The following is a 14,183-nucleotide window of genomic DNA, read 5'->3' on the forward strand; positions in this document are numbered from 1 at the left end:
CAAATACACACAAATGTCTCTGCATTTGTCGCTGCAGGGATGAGGAGGAGGAGGAGGAGGAGTTTAATAGTGAAGTTCATTTCTCTGTGTGTTCAGGAGGTGCTGTTGGAGCTGCTGGAGGAGTGCGCCGATGGCCTGTGGAAGGCGGAGCGTTACGAGCTCATCGCTGACGTCTACAGGCTCATCATCCCGATCTACGAGCAGCGCAGAGACTTTGAGGTGAAGAGGGATCACATGTCTGGAGTTGTGTTATCATCACACACACACACACAGCAGAGAGCACAGTGTGAAACTACAGACTCTTATCTGTGTCTTCCTGCAAGAATAGGGGGAGGTAGAGCGTACAGCTTTACCTGGAGGGGATGAACTCTAGCTAACTAACTTCTCTCTTTCTCTCTCTCTCTATGAACTGATAAGATGGGTAGTGAGAGCTAGCAAACAGGGGGTGGTTCCAGGATGTAGGTGCCAAGTTTTCTTGATGAAACACTGTCAAAAAAGGTGTTTTGGGTCACAGGGGACACTCTAAAAACATGCACTTTTCTGTATTGTCTTGCACCAGAAACTGACGCACCTGTACGACACCCTGCACCGTGCCTACACCAAAGTGATGGAGGTGATGCACAGTGGGAAGAGACTTCTGGGTACCTACTTCAGAGTGGCCTTCTTTGGACAGGTGAGAGGCTGATCTCCTGAATTCAAAAACAAACTCACTAACCATACCTGCCACTTAATGTTTACTTTTACCTTACACACACAAATGGAGACACATGATCCACCCGACTTAAATCTCTCTCTTTAATTTTCCTCCCTCCTCCCTCTCCAAGGCTGCGGTAAGTGTGTAGTGGTTGAGCTGTGTCTGTTAGCCTGGCGTGCTCCACCTGCTTGCATCACTGTACTGAAGAGTATTTGAATGCAGAGATGATGGTTTGTTTTGAAGCTAGAGTCTCCCCCTGACATAAAACAGCAGAAGCTTTCAGAGCTTTCATAGCGTCTCTCCTGTAGTTGACCTCCTTGTTAACCTCTAGTGATTACACTAGCCTGCTTCCTCCCACACAAACTTTTGAGTCCTATTCTGCAAACATGCTGTGAAGAAGTTGTTTTAAAAGCTGGATATCACCCAGATAGATTCATGATTCTGCAGAAACTAGCTGATGTTTGCATGTTTGATGTTTTTGCACACTTTTCCTTTTCTTATTTTATGTGTTAGCATGTGAGATTTCAGTTTACTGCACTTAAGTTCCTTTAAAATGTAGTGTTTTTGTTTGATTGGTTGTCCTCAAGCAGAGTTTGACTCTAATGCCTCACTCAAACGTGGTGTGCCTTGTGTCTTTTATGTTGTCATGTGGTGGATACAAACTCCCACTGTACTGTAGCTAAGCTGGCTTCCTTCTTCTTCTCCTCCGTAGGGCTTCTTTGAGGACGAGGACGGGAAAGAGTACATCTACAAGGAGCCAAAGTTCACCCCGCTGTCTGAGATCTCGCAGAGGCTCCTGAAGCTCTACTCGGACAAGTTTGGGCAGGAGAACGTCAAGATTATTCAGGACTCCGGCAAGGTGGGATCATATTGAAGTGTTTATATCATTCAAATGCTGCCGGAAGTCCAAATAAAATGTCCACAGAGATGCCATGCTCATCCTCATCTTTGTCTCCTTTGCACCCACAGGTGAACCCAAAAGACCTGGACTCCAAATACGCCTACATCCAGGTGACCCACGTCACGCCCTACCTGGATGACAAGGAGCTGGAGGACAGGAAGACCGACTTCGAGAAGAGCCACAACATCCGGCGCTTTGTGTTTGAGACGCCGTTCACCGTGTCGGGGAAGAAGCAGGGCGGGGTGGAGGAGCAGTGTAAACGGAGGACCATTCTTACCAGTAAGTCACGCGGGGGGGACAGAGCTCAGCAGCTGGGGCGCTTAAAGCTTTATTAATTTATGAGGTTTAATTCAAGGAACACAAGTCTTATCAGAGCAGCAATGTGAGGAAGCAAGACGACATCTTATTGGATGCTTTGTTTTCTTGTTAATACCTGACGTGTTAATATGATAAGACCAGGTTTATCACTTTACTGTCCACTTAATCCCAAAGTTCAGGTGTTATCTGGTCTTATAAATCACACATGCTGATACTGATTTAACTGTAAAACACACTTACTCACTCTCTCTGTACATGTACATTTATTATCCTAGTAGTTTGCTGTCTCATGATGTTGTTTGAACATATTTTCACCCATGCAGCCACCCACTGTTTCCCCTACGTGAAGAAGCGTATCGCCGTCATGTACCAACACCAGATAGACCTGAGCCCCATCGAGGTCGCCATCGATGAGATGAGCGCCAAAGTGGCCGAGCTGCGCCTCCTGTGCTCGGCCTCTGATGTGGACATGATCCGCCTGCAGCTCAAACTGCAAGGCAGCATCAGCGTCCAGGTACGAACTACAAAGTCCTGCCACTGTAAATCATTTGACGCCTCAGGAAAAACTCAGGGTGGGATTTATGGCGCTGGTGTTGTTTTTCCAGGTCAACGCAGGTCCCCTCGCTTATGCAAGAGCCTTCCTCGATGATAGCAGTGCCAAGAAGTATCCAGACAACAAAGTCAAGCAGCTCAAAGAGGTGTTCAGGTACTCATTACTTTGCATTTGAAGAAATACAAACTTCTCTCCTCTCTGCAGATTCAGATTTAATTGATGGGAGCATTTAAATCCAATTAAAGCCCCTGTGAAGAGTTTAGAGCTTGTTATGAAAGACTGAAATTGACTGAAGCACTTTAAGATCAGCTGATGTAACGGTATCAGCCAGTTGGTATATATTTGTCTTTAGGATTCAGTCTCTCTCCTCACTATGTAAACACGAGCAACCATTCTGCTGCATCTCTCCGATCGATACAGGCAGTTTGTGGACGCCTGCGGTCAGGGCCTGGGAGTTAACGAGCGTTTGATCAAAGAGGACCAGCAGGAGTACCACGACGAGATGAAGGCCAACTACAGGGACCTGGCGCGGGAGCTGTCGGACATCATGCACGAACAGGTGGAAACATCAAACGCAGCAGTCGTGTTGAAGTCTCCTGCTTCTGATTGATACTAATGTCCACTGAGACTAAATCCACTGTGACTAAGTGCTGTCTTCTGCTCTTTTACTAACCACTAACCATGTGTCTTATCTCTTCTCTCTGTGCTGGCCTGAGCAGATTGGATGGTAACGTTGCTTTTGTTGTTTCTATCAGTAACAGAAGTGTCTCTCTCTGTTATTCATATAAAACTGAAGTGCAATGCAGCATCTGAAACTACCAATCATGTGTGCATCTCCAATTCAAACTCCACTTCCTTACTGTCTCTCTCTCCTCAGATAAATCCAGTAGAAGACGGCACCAGAAACGCGCTGTCCGACTCAATGGGTATCTTCAACGCCATCAGTGGCACGCCATCCAGTGCCAACCCACATGGCTCCACCACCATCCTCTGATACGGAGGTTTTCACACCAGACTCATGCCTTCATCACCACTTTGTTACTGATTAAACTACCTGACATGGGAAAGAGGAACGACACATTTCTCATCTTGAAGCGATCATATGTTAGTACATTTACGTCATCACAGCGTTCCGCCTGTTTATCTTGTTTCCTATGGAGACTCCAGTTACACTCTTTGAAACCCGTGATTCCACTTGTGGTCAGATTGAGGTCATAACTCCTTTTTGTATACTTTTTAAATAGCATGAAAGGCGAGGTAAGGCATATTTGATGACACAGCAAGTGTGTACCCAATACTGTGACTTTCAACAGGATGCTATCTTAAAGGTCCTGGTGTCTTCAGCTCCACCCAAAGGATGTTGCAACAAACGTGGGACTTCAGTATTCACACATGGCCAGATTCTACATCTTATCTGTTTTGTACCTTTCAGGGCTTCTGTTTATGTACAGCTTTGTATGAGAGATAAATAAATGAATAGATAAAAGCCACTGCTGCGATCATACACACACACACACACACACGTCCATTTCTACATTTATATTCTTTCCCATCGCCGCCCTGTTACAGCAGATGCATCAGAGTTTATCCTTCATCTCTCTATTTTAGGCAAACGGACGTGTAAAGAATCAGTCTAAAGCCAAGTGAACCACAATGTCTGAACCTATTCTCTGTCAACAAACGTGTGCAATATTTTCTATTATTATCAAGGCGACTCCTGCACAGAGCAAACACTCTCTGCCAAAGACTTCAGAAAGAGCAATGCAAGACGAGGGTGCAACTATTTTTAATCCACCCCCCTTTGTCTCTCCGTCTGTCATGTAGATGCCTTTTATTATCCGTGAGGTCGAACGCAAGAGGAACATTTTTACATTATGCTCATGTAAATATGTTTAAGACATATAAATAAAAACTCTGATACCTTTGCACATGTCTCACTTTGAGTTCAACGTGTATCTTTATCTGATCCTGTGATGACTTTGCATCATGGTTGCTCAACTAAATGTCATTAGTCACTTGCTTACATGTTTAGTCACTGTCATGTCTTTACTGCTGTTTTTCACACTTTTATTTTCTCTACTTTGTTTGATATTTAGTAAGTACTGCCACTATCTAACTCAACTGAAGCTGGTAGGTAGAAAAATCACCATATTAAGATTATGTAGGTCACTTTAAATGCAGAAAATTAAATATTGTATATCATGTGTTCAATTTGTCAGAGCAGATGTGTCCTCAGTGTGTTAAGACATTCTCTCCCTGCAGTCCTCCTGTTGTTTCAGATACATTCAAAGCTGCTCCTTATCTGCAAAGTAGAAGCTACAGACTCCAAACTGTCAGTGAAGCTTTTGCAAGTGTTACTGGACAATTTGAATACACAGCGCAGATAGGGAAGTCCTGTAGTTGCATGCAGGAGATGAGGCACTCATGATGCATGACTGGACTACATCTTACAATGGGTAAGTTTGAAAAATAGCCCTTGTGCCCTCTTTTCTAATGTTTTCTGCAGCGATTTTTAACAGATATGACACATTATTAATTCACAAAACTTTTGGAAAGATGCAGCGTTCATTGTTCTATCATTAAGCTGCTATTCAACTCTCATTTCTGCAATGTATAGTGTCATTTATTCCTCATTGAAGAGTGTTAAAGTGATCTAATGTGTTATATTTGAGCAGCATCCTGCAGTGTTAAAAAATGAGTCCAATGTGGAAGTGCAAAAGACTGCAAATCCTTAAGTGTCCACTTGAGGCTGGCTCCAAAAGCTGGGAAACCCCATTAGAGTCAAAAATAATTAAATGCCATTAATAGAGCCAGCCATTTCTGTATCACTGCTATTTAATATCATTAATTTAATGACAAACAATATATATTACATATATTCCATTATAAAAATGTGCATTCTAACATGATATCTAAAGGGGATTTGTAGGCTTCTGCAGCCAGCCTGAACACTCAAAGAACTGCAGTTTTTCACATGACCATTTTGGCTTTATCATCAACACTAGAGGTTGCATCTTAGTTTGACATTAGTTCATTAATTTGCAAACATTTGGCACAGTGGCAGGAACAAACTACCTTTAACTGGCAGAGACCCTGAGCAGAACTGGACTCATTGGTGTAAAACCATCTGCTGCACCAAGATTCAAGGTCCTGAAGGTTTGCACTGCATGCATTTTATGACATATATAAATACACAGTGCATTCAGATTAATTAGAATTAAACGTGGGAAATTAAGTTTGCAAACACTTAATGAATATCTTTATGACTCACCCCGACTGATGACCAGCTGGACCAATCCTCCTTATCCAAAAGGGTAGACCAAGTCCCTCCACCTGAGTTCCCTGAGTCATAAAGTAATTACTGACACGCACACTCACTTGTGATTATGATAGAGGCAGCATGTTTGGAGGAGGGGAGGAAGGGTGACTTGTATGTTGGGAGTCACTGCACAAGATGTTCACAGTGTGTTGGATCCACAGTCCAGCATCAGTGGGCGTTACAGGAGGGTTTATGGGAGATTACATAAGAGGCTGGTGAGACCTTGACTCAGTGTTCGTGTGGTGGATTTGGACAGGGGTCGCTTGTCTTTCTTTGTGTTCTGTTGAAGGATTCAGTTGGAGAAGGGACGAGAAGTTGACTGCAGCCATGGCAGGTGAGTCCTGGTCAGGAGTGGCTTGGACGCTCAGGAACCCATCTCTAGATTTGGGGATTTGTTTCTTGCAGACTTAAGAGGATTATTCTTTGTTATTTGAATGATTTATTGACCAGCTGTATTTGTTCTGTTGAATTCTTTTGACATTTATCTATACGTCACTTAACCAAGAGAAAAAAATGTGTTCACAGTATGAATGTGTGACACTTATCCACCTGTTTTACAGACCAGGAGGAGATCAAGAAAACAAAGAAGCAAAAAAGTGTAAGTCCAACTCTTATCATGCTAACTGTAGCACTCATGTAGGAACTACAAGCAATTAACTAAACCTTAAAAATGTCGATATCAATTGTCCTACTGCACAAACAACCTACAGTACAGGATTTAAAGAAGGAGAATGATGCAGTAAGGGAGTGCTTGCTGAAATAGAAAAGAATGATTTCTGACTTGTTTATCCAGTAATATAAATCCCTTTAGTGATTTAACTCTTTTTTCCACCAAACAGGCGACAATCTTTGGCTACCCAATCAGCATCTTTTTCATCGTGGTCAATGAGTTCTGCGAGCGGTTCTCCTACTATGGCATGCGAGGTGAGCATCTGATGCGTCTTATGTTAGTCTTAACTAACTTCACTACATTTTAAGTTACTTTGCTGTTTAGATTTTGCACACAAAATAGAGGATACAGTAGCAGTAGCAGTGGAGGAAGAATTATAAGTAGCAATATAGTGATGTTGAAGCTTATTACAAGAGAAAGTCCTGCATTTAAAACTGTAAATATGGAAAAGTTTCATGCAAAGTTTACTCAAAATATCAAAAATGAACTGCAAACAAATTTTTGCCTGCAGGACTTTAAATTCTTCATGTAGTAACTGGTTAGGTGACATACTTTAGTCACATTTTGCTCATAAAAATCTTACTTTTACGTCATTTCAAGACTTTAAACAGCTACTAATACTAAAGTAAGTCATCAAAACAATTCATTTCTTCCATTTTCCCTCCCTACTTGTCATCAGCCGTGCTCGTGCTGTACTTCAAGTACTTCCTCAAGTGGGACGATGACTTCGCCACCACCATCTACCACACCTTTGTGGCTCTCTGTTACCTGACGCCTATCCTGGGAGCCATTATTGCCGATTCATGGCTCGGCAAGTTTAAGTAAGTCTCAAAAGTCCTGCCAAAGAATGAATCCACATTAAAAAAAATCCTCTTAGTGTAAGGTCCTTAAACACATCATGCATTTGCTCTGTGTACTCTGCAGTAAATACATGAAAGGGTTAAAGTATATCTCTTAATATCATCCTTGGATTTTAGACTCCTCTATCTTATCTCCATCTGAACCCAGTGTACTCCTCTTTAACTCTACCTCCTCCCCTCCCTCTGCACAGGACTATTGTTTACCTCTCCATCGTTTACACGCTGGGACAGATAGTCATGGCCATCGGTGCGATCCATGACATCACAGATCACAACAGGGACGGCACCCCTGACTCCATGGGCTTCCACGTGTGAGTGAAGCAGACTGTGATTGGTGTGAGAAACGCTGCAGCAGAACAACAGAAACTCACCTGAGTGTTAACTGTGTCTTTGTCACCGCAGAGCTCTGTCCATGGTGGGTTTGATCCTCATTGCCCTGGGAACAGGAGGCATCAAGCCCTGCGTGGCGGCCTTTGGTGGAGACCAGTTTCTTGACCATCAGGTTAGAAGTCACTTCAGGGCACACGTACACACATCACATACACAGTCTCATTAAACAAACTGTACTGAGTCATTAGTTGGGGAAAAGCTTATTTATAATCATGACATCATGTTGTAAAAAACTCAGATCTGGATCTCAAAGTTATGAATGATTGAGATATTGCTTTTTTATTTATGTGACATGATAATGAGCTCTTTTAATTTGGAAAATGATGACTCACATATCTAATCACATGACAGCTACATCCCTAATTTGATCTTATATATAGTTGTCTCTTCAACTCTGGACACCCCCCCCCCCCCTTGTGTAAGAATTGAGTCTTTGCAGTGCAGCCTTAAAATTAGCAAATACATGCACACATGCAGGACACATGTTTGTCTTTTTCCTGCTCACGTGTGCACACGCCTATACACACACTCAGTAATTACCAAAAGCTATCATCAGATTCACATCAGCACTTTCTGTATCTCTGTCTCATTGCCATGAGCTGTTTATTAACAAATAACCCTGTGTGCATGTGTCTTAGTCACTTTATTACTCTGTTCAAAGTTAAACAAAGATTGCACCGTGCTATTAGTGCTTCTTAATGGGATGTGACAGAACAGCTGCATCCAGGAGAAGAATGAATAAAGAGGTTAAATGTGTCTGTCTGTGTGTAACAGGAGAAGCAGAGAAGCACCTTCTTCTCCATCTTCTACCTGTCCATCAATGCTGGCAGCCTGCTGTCCACCGTGATCACCCCCATCCTGAGAGGTAAGCTGATAACACAGCCTCAAACAGGCCGGTTAGTCATATGACACTACAAAGATTAATGTGTGTGTGTGTGTGTGTGTTCTGTTTGCAGCTCAGGAGTGTGGCATTCACACACAGCAGAAGTGCTACCCTCTGGCCTTTGGTGTCCCTGCTGCTCTTATGGTGGTAGCTCTGAGTAAGAATGATTTTCATTATCAAATATACTAAATGATGACGAGTTCGTAAGCTTGTCTTCAAACCTGAGAAGTGATGTCATTCATGTCGGGCCTGGAGAAGCTGTAATTAAAAGCCTGCGTTAAAAACCAGCATTTGAAGGATGCAGATATTTACCAGGTGGGGAGGGTTAAATGAGACATCCCTCTCAGGTGCATTATGGGAAATGTAGTTCAGCCTGCAAAATTGAAGACATGCTCAATCATTTCTTAACTTCTTTTTTATAGATGAATCATACGACTCATGTTCTGACAGATTATTGAAGAAATGTCTCTTGGGATTAATAATATGGCATTGATTTAGATTAAAGACCCAATTTGTTGCATCTCATAAACTCATGTGTTTGTGTGTCTGCAGTTGTGTTCATAATTGGAAGCAGAATGTACATAAAGGTTCCCCCTCAAGGAAACATCATGGTGAAGGTCTGCACATGCATAGGGGTATGTACACATGATTTAAATACAATAGAGCCCAAAGGAACGACTCATTCATCCCTGACCTTTGAGTTTGATCAAGATTTTTTTTGCTATCCATAGTTTGCCATCAAGAACCGCTTCCGTCACAGGTCTACTGCGTACCCCAAGAGAGAGCACTGGATGGACTGGGCTGAGGAGAAATATGACGTAAGTGCAGCAACAACAAAAAAAGGAATGAATCCCACATTATGCATCATTATTAGAGAAAACTGTAACCCTTTTCTTATTCCGGCTCCAGAAACTCCTGATCGCTCAGGTGAAGATGGTGCTCAAGGTGCTGTTCCTCTACATCCCTCTGCCCATGTTCTGGGCTCTCTTTGACCAGCAGGTGAATCTTCTTCTTTACATTTCCCAGACGTAGCTGTGATCACCAAGATGAATACATATGAAAATATAGACAAGAAAGGTTCCATAACAGGCCTAATGAACACTGTGTCTCCCTCACAGGGCTCAAGATGGACCCTCCAGGCGACCACCATGAACGGTGACTTTGTAAGTGTTTTATTTTCACACTAGCCTCTTAAGTATGAGCACAAACAACATACATGACATTTCTAAATGGGATTGTCTCTCCTCTTCTCTTCTTCTTTCAACAGGGACTCCTCACCATCCAGCCAGATCAGATGCAGGTAAGACGCTTGAGATGACTGTTTTCTTTGTTGTGTTGTTTCTTTACGTTGTTGACATCAACACACAGAAAAAGCTTTCAAAGAGTGACTCACTTTCTTCCCTTCCAGACTGTGAACCCGATCTTGATCCTGGTTTTGGTGCCAATCATGGACAGTATCATCTACCCGCTGATTGCCAAGTGCAACTTAAACTTCACGTGAGTTTCATCCATGTGGTGGGTTGGAAAATGTTTTAGAATGCAAAAGAGTCCCACATTTGACATCCTGAAGCTAACCTTTCTGACTGATATCACATAGAGATATTAATGTGTGTGTTTGTGTTGCAGGCCCTTGAAGAGGATTACTGTCGGGATGTTCCTTGCCGCTCTTGCGTTCGTCGCTGCTGCCCTGGTCCAGTTACAGATCGACGTGAGTGTAACAAACATTGAAAAAACATTTCTGGGACAACTCGTGAGGCACAATTTACACACTCACATCTCCATTTCTCTTCCAGGTCACCCTGCCAAAGTTCCCATCGAGCACTGAATTCCAGGTGAAGTACACCAACCTGCTGGACCAACCAGTAGATGTTACAGATGGAGTCAACAAGTTCAACCTGCAGCCTTACGCGGTACTTAAGACACAGACGCTAACTATCCAGGCTGATAAACAGTAACCAGGCCCAGCAATTAGAACACGTAGTAATGATTGACTTGTTGTTTTTTTACAGTCCAAGGATTACCTGACATACGACAAACAGTTTTCACTGGATATCGGGACTAATGGAACTCATTTAACTGCTTTTGACAGCAAAACCCGAAATACTGTGATCATCTTTCAGGGTGGAAAAGTGCCAGAGCCTAAATGGGTGAGTGTGGTAAAAAGAGTTTTCTTTTTGTGTCCAAATGTTCGACTTTTTTGAATCTGAATCCTTTTCATCACTTTGTATCACACTTTAACCACAGAGGGTTCTATTGGACTGAGAGGATGCATTATATTAATAAAGCTCCTTTGAGAAGGTGTCAATGAATACAAAACGGACTGAAGCTAATATTGATGCAAATCAATGAAAGGTTGATCCAAAGTCTGAAGAGATATTGGTGTAGGTACTGCTTTGTCCACAGGGGGGCGCCAAAATCGACACAATCTGAACTTGAGGAGGAGTGTCAAATCTAAATTGTATGCTTAAAACAAAAGGGCAATTAAATGTGATGTCAGATTTGTATTGTGTTGAAAGTGCATGTAACCTTTGACCTTAAATTGTATCACATTGTTCTTAAGTTTCTTTCTTTTCCCAGGTCAGGGACCTCTCAGCAAAGCCAGAGCAGGGCGCCAATGGAGTCAGGCAAGTTTCAGTATGAAGTGCTCAAATTCAAACCTGGTTCTCTTTTAGTTTATAACTTTGGGAGAAGGGAGAATGTGTTTCATCCTGCTTCAGCATAGAAAGACTCTTATTTTGTGTCGCTGGACCCTCCAGATTTCTGAATGGTTACGGCTCAGCTTTGAACATAACTTCTGGGAGTCTCGGATTTGGGAACATTGCCACCAACGGCATCTCGGACTATGTTTTACTACCGCAGGGAGAGTAAGGCTGATATTTCATAACTTATTTCACTTGATATGTTAAAGATTTTTATTTCATCTTACGGGTGTTTTCTTGTTGTGCAGCGCAAAGATCCTCATCAGGGATGACACTGGAAAGGAATGTGACTACAGTCTGACGCTGGGCTTTGGCAGCTCTTACACCGTGATCATGCCGTCTTCTTTCACGTTTGGAGCCAATGTAAGTCATGAGTATGTTTGATTCATTCTAATGCTTGAGTTACTTTGATTGAGGTTACACGTGTGGTTACCTGTCTGTGTTCTGTAGTGCAAAGACAGCATCAAAGCAGATGTTGACATCAGCCCGAACTCCATCCACATGGCCTGGCAGATTCCTCAGTATTTCCTCATGACTTCAGGAGAGGTGGTGTTCTCCGTCACCGGCCTTGAGTTTGCCTACTCCCAGGTAGAGGGTGCTGACTTAACAATACAGACAATACAATAAAAGTCAAAACCACACAAAACAAACAGAGGGATTGACTGTTTTTAATACCTGGATGTAAATCTCTGTCTTCCTCTACAGGCACCCAGCAACATGAAGTCTGTGCTGCAGGCTGGTTGGCTCTTAACTGTCGCTGTAGGAAACATCATCGTGCTCATTGTTGCTGAGGCTGCAACGCTCCCAGATCAGGTAGGTGGATTTGATTTAACCATTTGCACGTGTTCCCCCACAAGGCCATTTACAGAATGCAAATGCATTGAACTTCAAGGTTCGTAGTTTGCCCACTGTTCATATAATGCCTTTTATGTCAGCAATAATACAACATATGACAGAGGTCTAAATCAGACAGTGTTCATGCGTCCCTTCAAGGTTTCTGCTTTCTCTGCAACATCAGGAAAACGATTCCTCTAAAGGTTCTCATTTGAGTGAAATCGAGCGCATTAAGGAGTTTAAATGAAGAAAAGGAAATAAAAGAATACTTGTTATCAATGGTTACACTGCAAAGTATACAAAACTTACACTGTTTGAGGAATTAGTAAGACGTTTTACTGATTAAAATAAATAACACAAAATCAAATCTCTTCGTTTTGAGTGAAAGATGATAACAAGAACTGTATTCAGAGGTGAGGTAAAGATGTGGCGTGTAGCAAGAGTCCGACTTATCATCCCAGTGAGGTACAGAGAAAGAGCTGTTAGGAACCAACACAGGTGAGTGAATATTTAATCTCAATATTTCATTAGGAGGTAGGTCTGTGGGCAGGTAGATGGGTATTTAGGGCTGTGGGAAGTAAGGCAGGTAGGTAGGTAGGTAGGTAGGTAGGTAGGTAGGTAGGTAGGTAGGTAGGTAGGTAGGTAGGTAGGTAGGTAGGTAGGGAGGGAGGGAGGGAGGTAGGGAGGTAGGGAGGTAGGTAGGTAGGTAGGTAGGGAGGTCAGTAGGTTGGTAGGAAGTTAGGTACATTGATAAGTAGGAAGGAAAGAAGGTAGCTAGTTAAGTTGGTAGATAGATAGGTATGCTTGTAGGTAGGTAGGCAGGCAGTCGTCTCTCCTAGCTCCAGTTTTATAAATATTGTGTAGTTGAGACATTAGTTATCAGATTACATTGATGTTTCCATCTTCTTCCCCAGTGGGCCGAGTACATCCTCTTCGCCTCCCTGCTCGTGCTGGTGTGCTTCATCTTTTCCTTCATGGCCTATTTTTACACCTACATTGACCCGACCAAGATTGAAGCCCAGTTCTCCCAGATGGAGCCAGAGGACAAGGAGAGGAAGAAGAGTTTGGACTCACCCAAGAGGGAGAGGAAGGATTCTGACGCTGGGAAAGCCAGTGAAACCAAGATGTAAAACCAACACATCTCTAACGGCCAACCCTCTTTGGCCTATCAGTGCTGCTTGGTTCTGTGTCTAAATCTGCCATGAGTCTTCTTGGTCATTTTCTGGAGGAAGTCCGGTGCACTGCTGGACTGAAGTGTTTAGAATGAATGGATGACCTGAAGGAAATGGTGCTGAAGTTGGAAGAGCACAGAAAAGGGACTTAAGCTCCTGATGGACAGTGTTAGTGAAAGATCTCTGCAGGGAGAACACTCCATAATATGCATAATTAAAATCCCAGGGTCCTTATTTGTGAGTAATTTGTGCTTTTGCTGTTGTAAATTTGTTTTTACAATGAATTATTTTGCACTGTGTAGCAATGTTTGAGATTTTTGTTGCATACGCTAATGCACTGGAGTACAGAAAGACAGAAGAAGACCAGCCCAGCATTATTATTTATTTCTAATCAGTGTTGTACTTACTGTAACATATTGTCACCGTTTTATATAGATGAAATTGTAAAATCTAACATTTAAGACTGCTTATGACAAAATGTCCAATTATACTGCACATTCAAACTCAGATTTCAGACCCTGAAAATGGCAACTTACCAAGTCTTTAATAAAGGTACTTTCAAGGTGTTGTCATTCAACCTGTGTAATGCTAATGTTCCATTTGAGTATGATGGGATTATGTTAAATGTATTTCTTGTTTTCTACACTAAATGTTCATCTGATGGTCTTTACAATCCAAGTTTGAGATTTCCTAAAGTTAAGCGTAATCTAATAAAACTTCTGTAGTTGATATTTGTTCATAAACTTTTACACAATTCTGAGGCTGATATTTTTTTGTTTGCGTGCCATTCTAGAGGCTCTGAGTCTGCATTTAGTTACATTGGTGCTTTGAGCTTAGTGCTAACATCAGCATTCTAACATGCTCAAAGTATCAATGTCAACACAGTGTAC

At 42.4% G+C, this 14,183-nt stretch overlaps 2 protein-coding genes across 8 annotated transcripts in view; both read left to right on the plus strand.

The window, feature by feature from the left end:
• The window catches only part of dock9b (dedicator of cytokinesis 9b), a 78,124-nt gene extending 73,730 nt beyond the window's left edge, over nucleotides 1–4,394 (plus strand). For 2 of the 5 annotated variants that reach the window (XM_034677621.1, XM_034677618.1), the window contains 8 exons: nucleotides 97–219; nucleotides 560–673; nucleotides 1,407–1,553; nucleotides 1,664–1,874; nucleotides 2,237–2,427; nucleotides 2,519–2,619; nucleotides 2,887–3,025; nucleotides 3,344–4,391. In XM_034677621.1, the coding sequence (XP_034533512.1) occupies nucleotides 97–219; nucleotides 560–673; nucleotides 1,407–1,553; nucleotides 1,664–1,874; nucleotides 2,237–2,427; nucleotides 2,519–2,619; nucleotides 2,887–3,025; nucleotides 3,344–3,460 (1,143 nt within the window). In that variant the 3' untranslated portion in view covers nucleotides 3,461–4,391. Of the gene's footprint in view, nucleotides 1–96; nucleotides 220–559; nucleotides 674–1,406; nucleotides 1,554–1,663; nucleotides 1,875–2,236; nucleotides 2,428–2,518; nucleotides 2,620–2,886; nucleotides 3,026–3,343 lie in introns of all 5 variants that reach the window. The other 3 variants (XM_034677620.1, XM_034677619.1, XM_034677622.1) reach the window with 3 other exon arrangements.
• A 66-nt stretch (nucleotides 4,395–4,460) lies between these two features.
• Nucleotides 4,461–14,049, plus strand: slc15a1b (solute carrier family 15 member 1b). 3 transcript variants are annotated; one of them, XM_034677652.1, is made up of 26 exons: nucleotides 4,461–4,596; nucleotides 4,729–4,922; nucleotides 5,525–5,622; nucleotides 6,075–6,119; nucleotides 6,346–6,383; nucleotides 6,625–6,709; nucleotides 7,135–7,276; nucleotides 7,507–7,626; nucleotides 7,718–7,817; nucleotides 8,480–8,570; nucleotides 8,662–8,745; nucleotides 9,141–9,223; nucleotides 9,320–9,406; nucleotides 9,498–9,587; nucleotides 9,707–9,751; nucleotides 9,856–9,888; nucleotides 9,997–10,085; nucleotides 10,215–10,296; nucleotides 10,382–10,498; nucleotides 10,598–10,735; nucleotides 11,166–11,212; nucleotides 11,345–11,452; nucleotides 11,536–11,650; nucleotides 11,738–11,875; nucleotides 11,993–12,100; nucleotides 13,036–14,049. In XM_034677652.1, the coding sequence occupies exons 2-26, from the start codon at nucleotides 4,891–4,893 to the stop codon at nucleotides 13,249–13,251; spliced, it is 2,331 nt and encodes a 776-aa protein (XP_034533543.1). In that variant the 5' UTR covers nucleotides 4,461–4,596; nucleotides 4,729–4,890; the 3' UTR covers nucleotides 13,252–14,049. The 3 variants fall into 3 exon arrangements, with proteins under 3 accessions (XP_034533543.1, XP_034533544.1, XP_034533545.1); XM_034677653.1 differs by lacking the exon at nucleotides 5,525–5,622 and having other exon boundaries at nucleotides 4,463–4,922; nucleotides 6,042–6,119; XM_034677654.1 differs by lacking the exon at nucleotides 5,525–5,622 and having other exon boundaries at nucleotides 4,463–4,922.
• The last annotated feature ends 134 nt before the right edge of the window (nucleotides 14,050–14,183 follow it).

The sequence above is a fragment of the Notolabrus celidotus genome, chromosome 24 (assembly GCF_009762535.1).
Source record: "Notolabrus celidotus isolate fNotCel1 chromosome 24, fNotCel1.pri, whole genome shotgun sequence".
Lineage (NCBI taxonomy): Eukaryota > Metazoa > Chordata > Actinopteri > Labriformes > Labridae > Notolabrus > Notolabrus celidotus.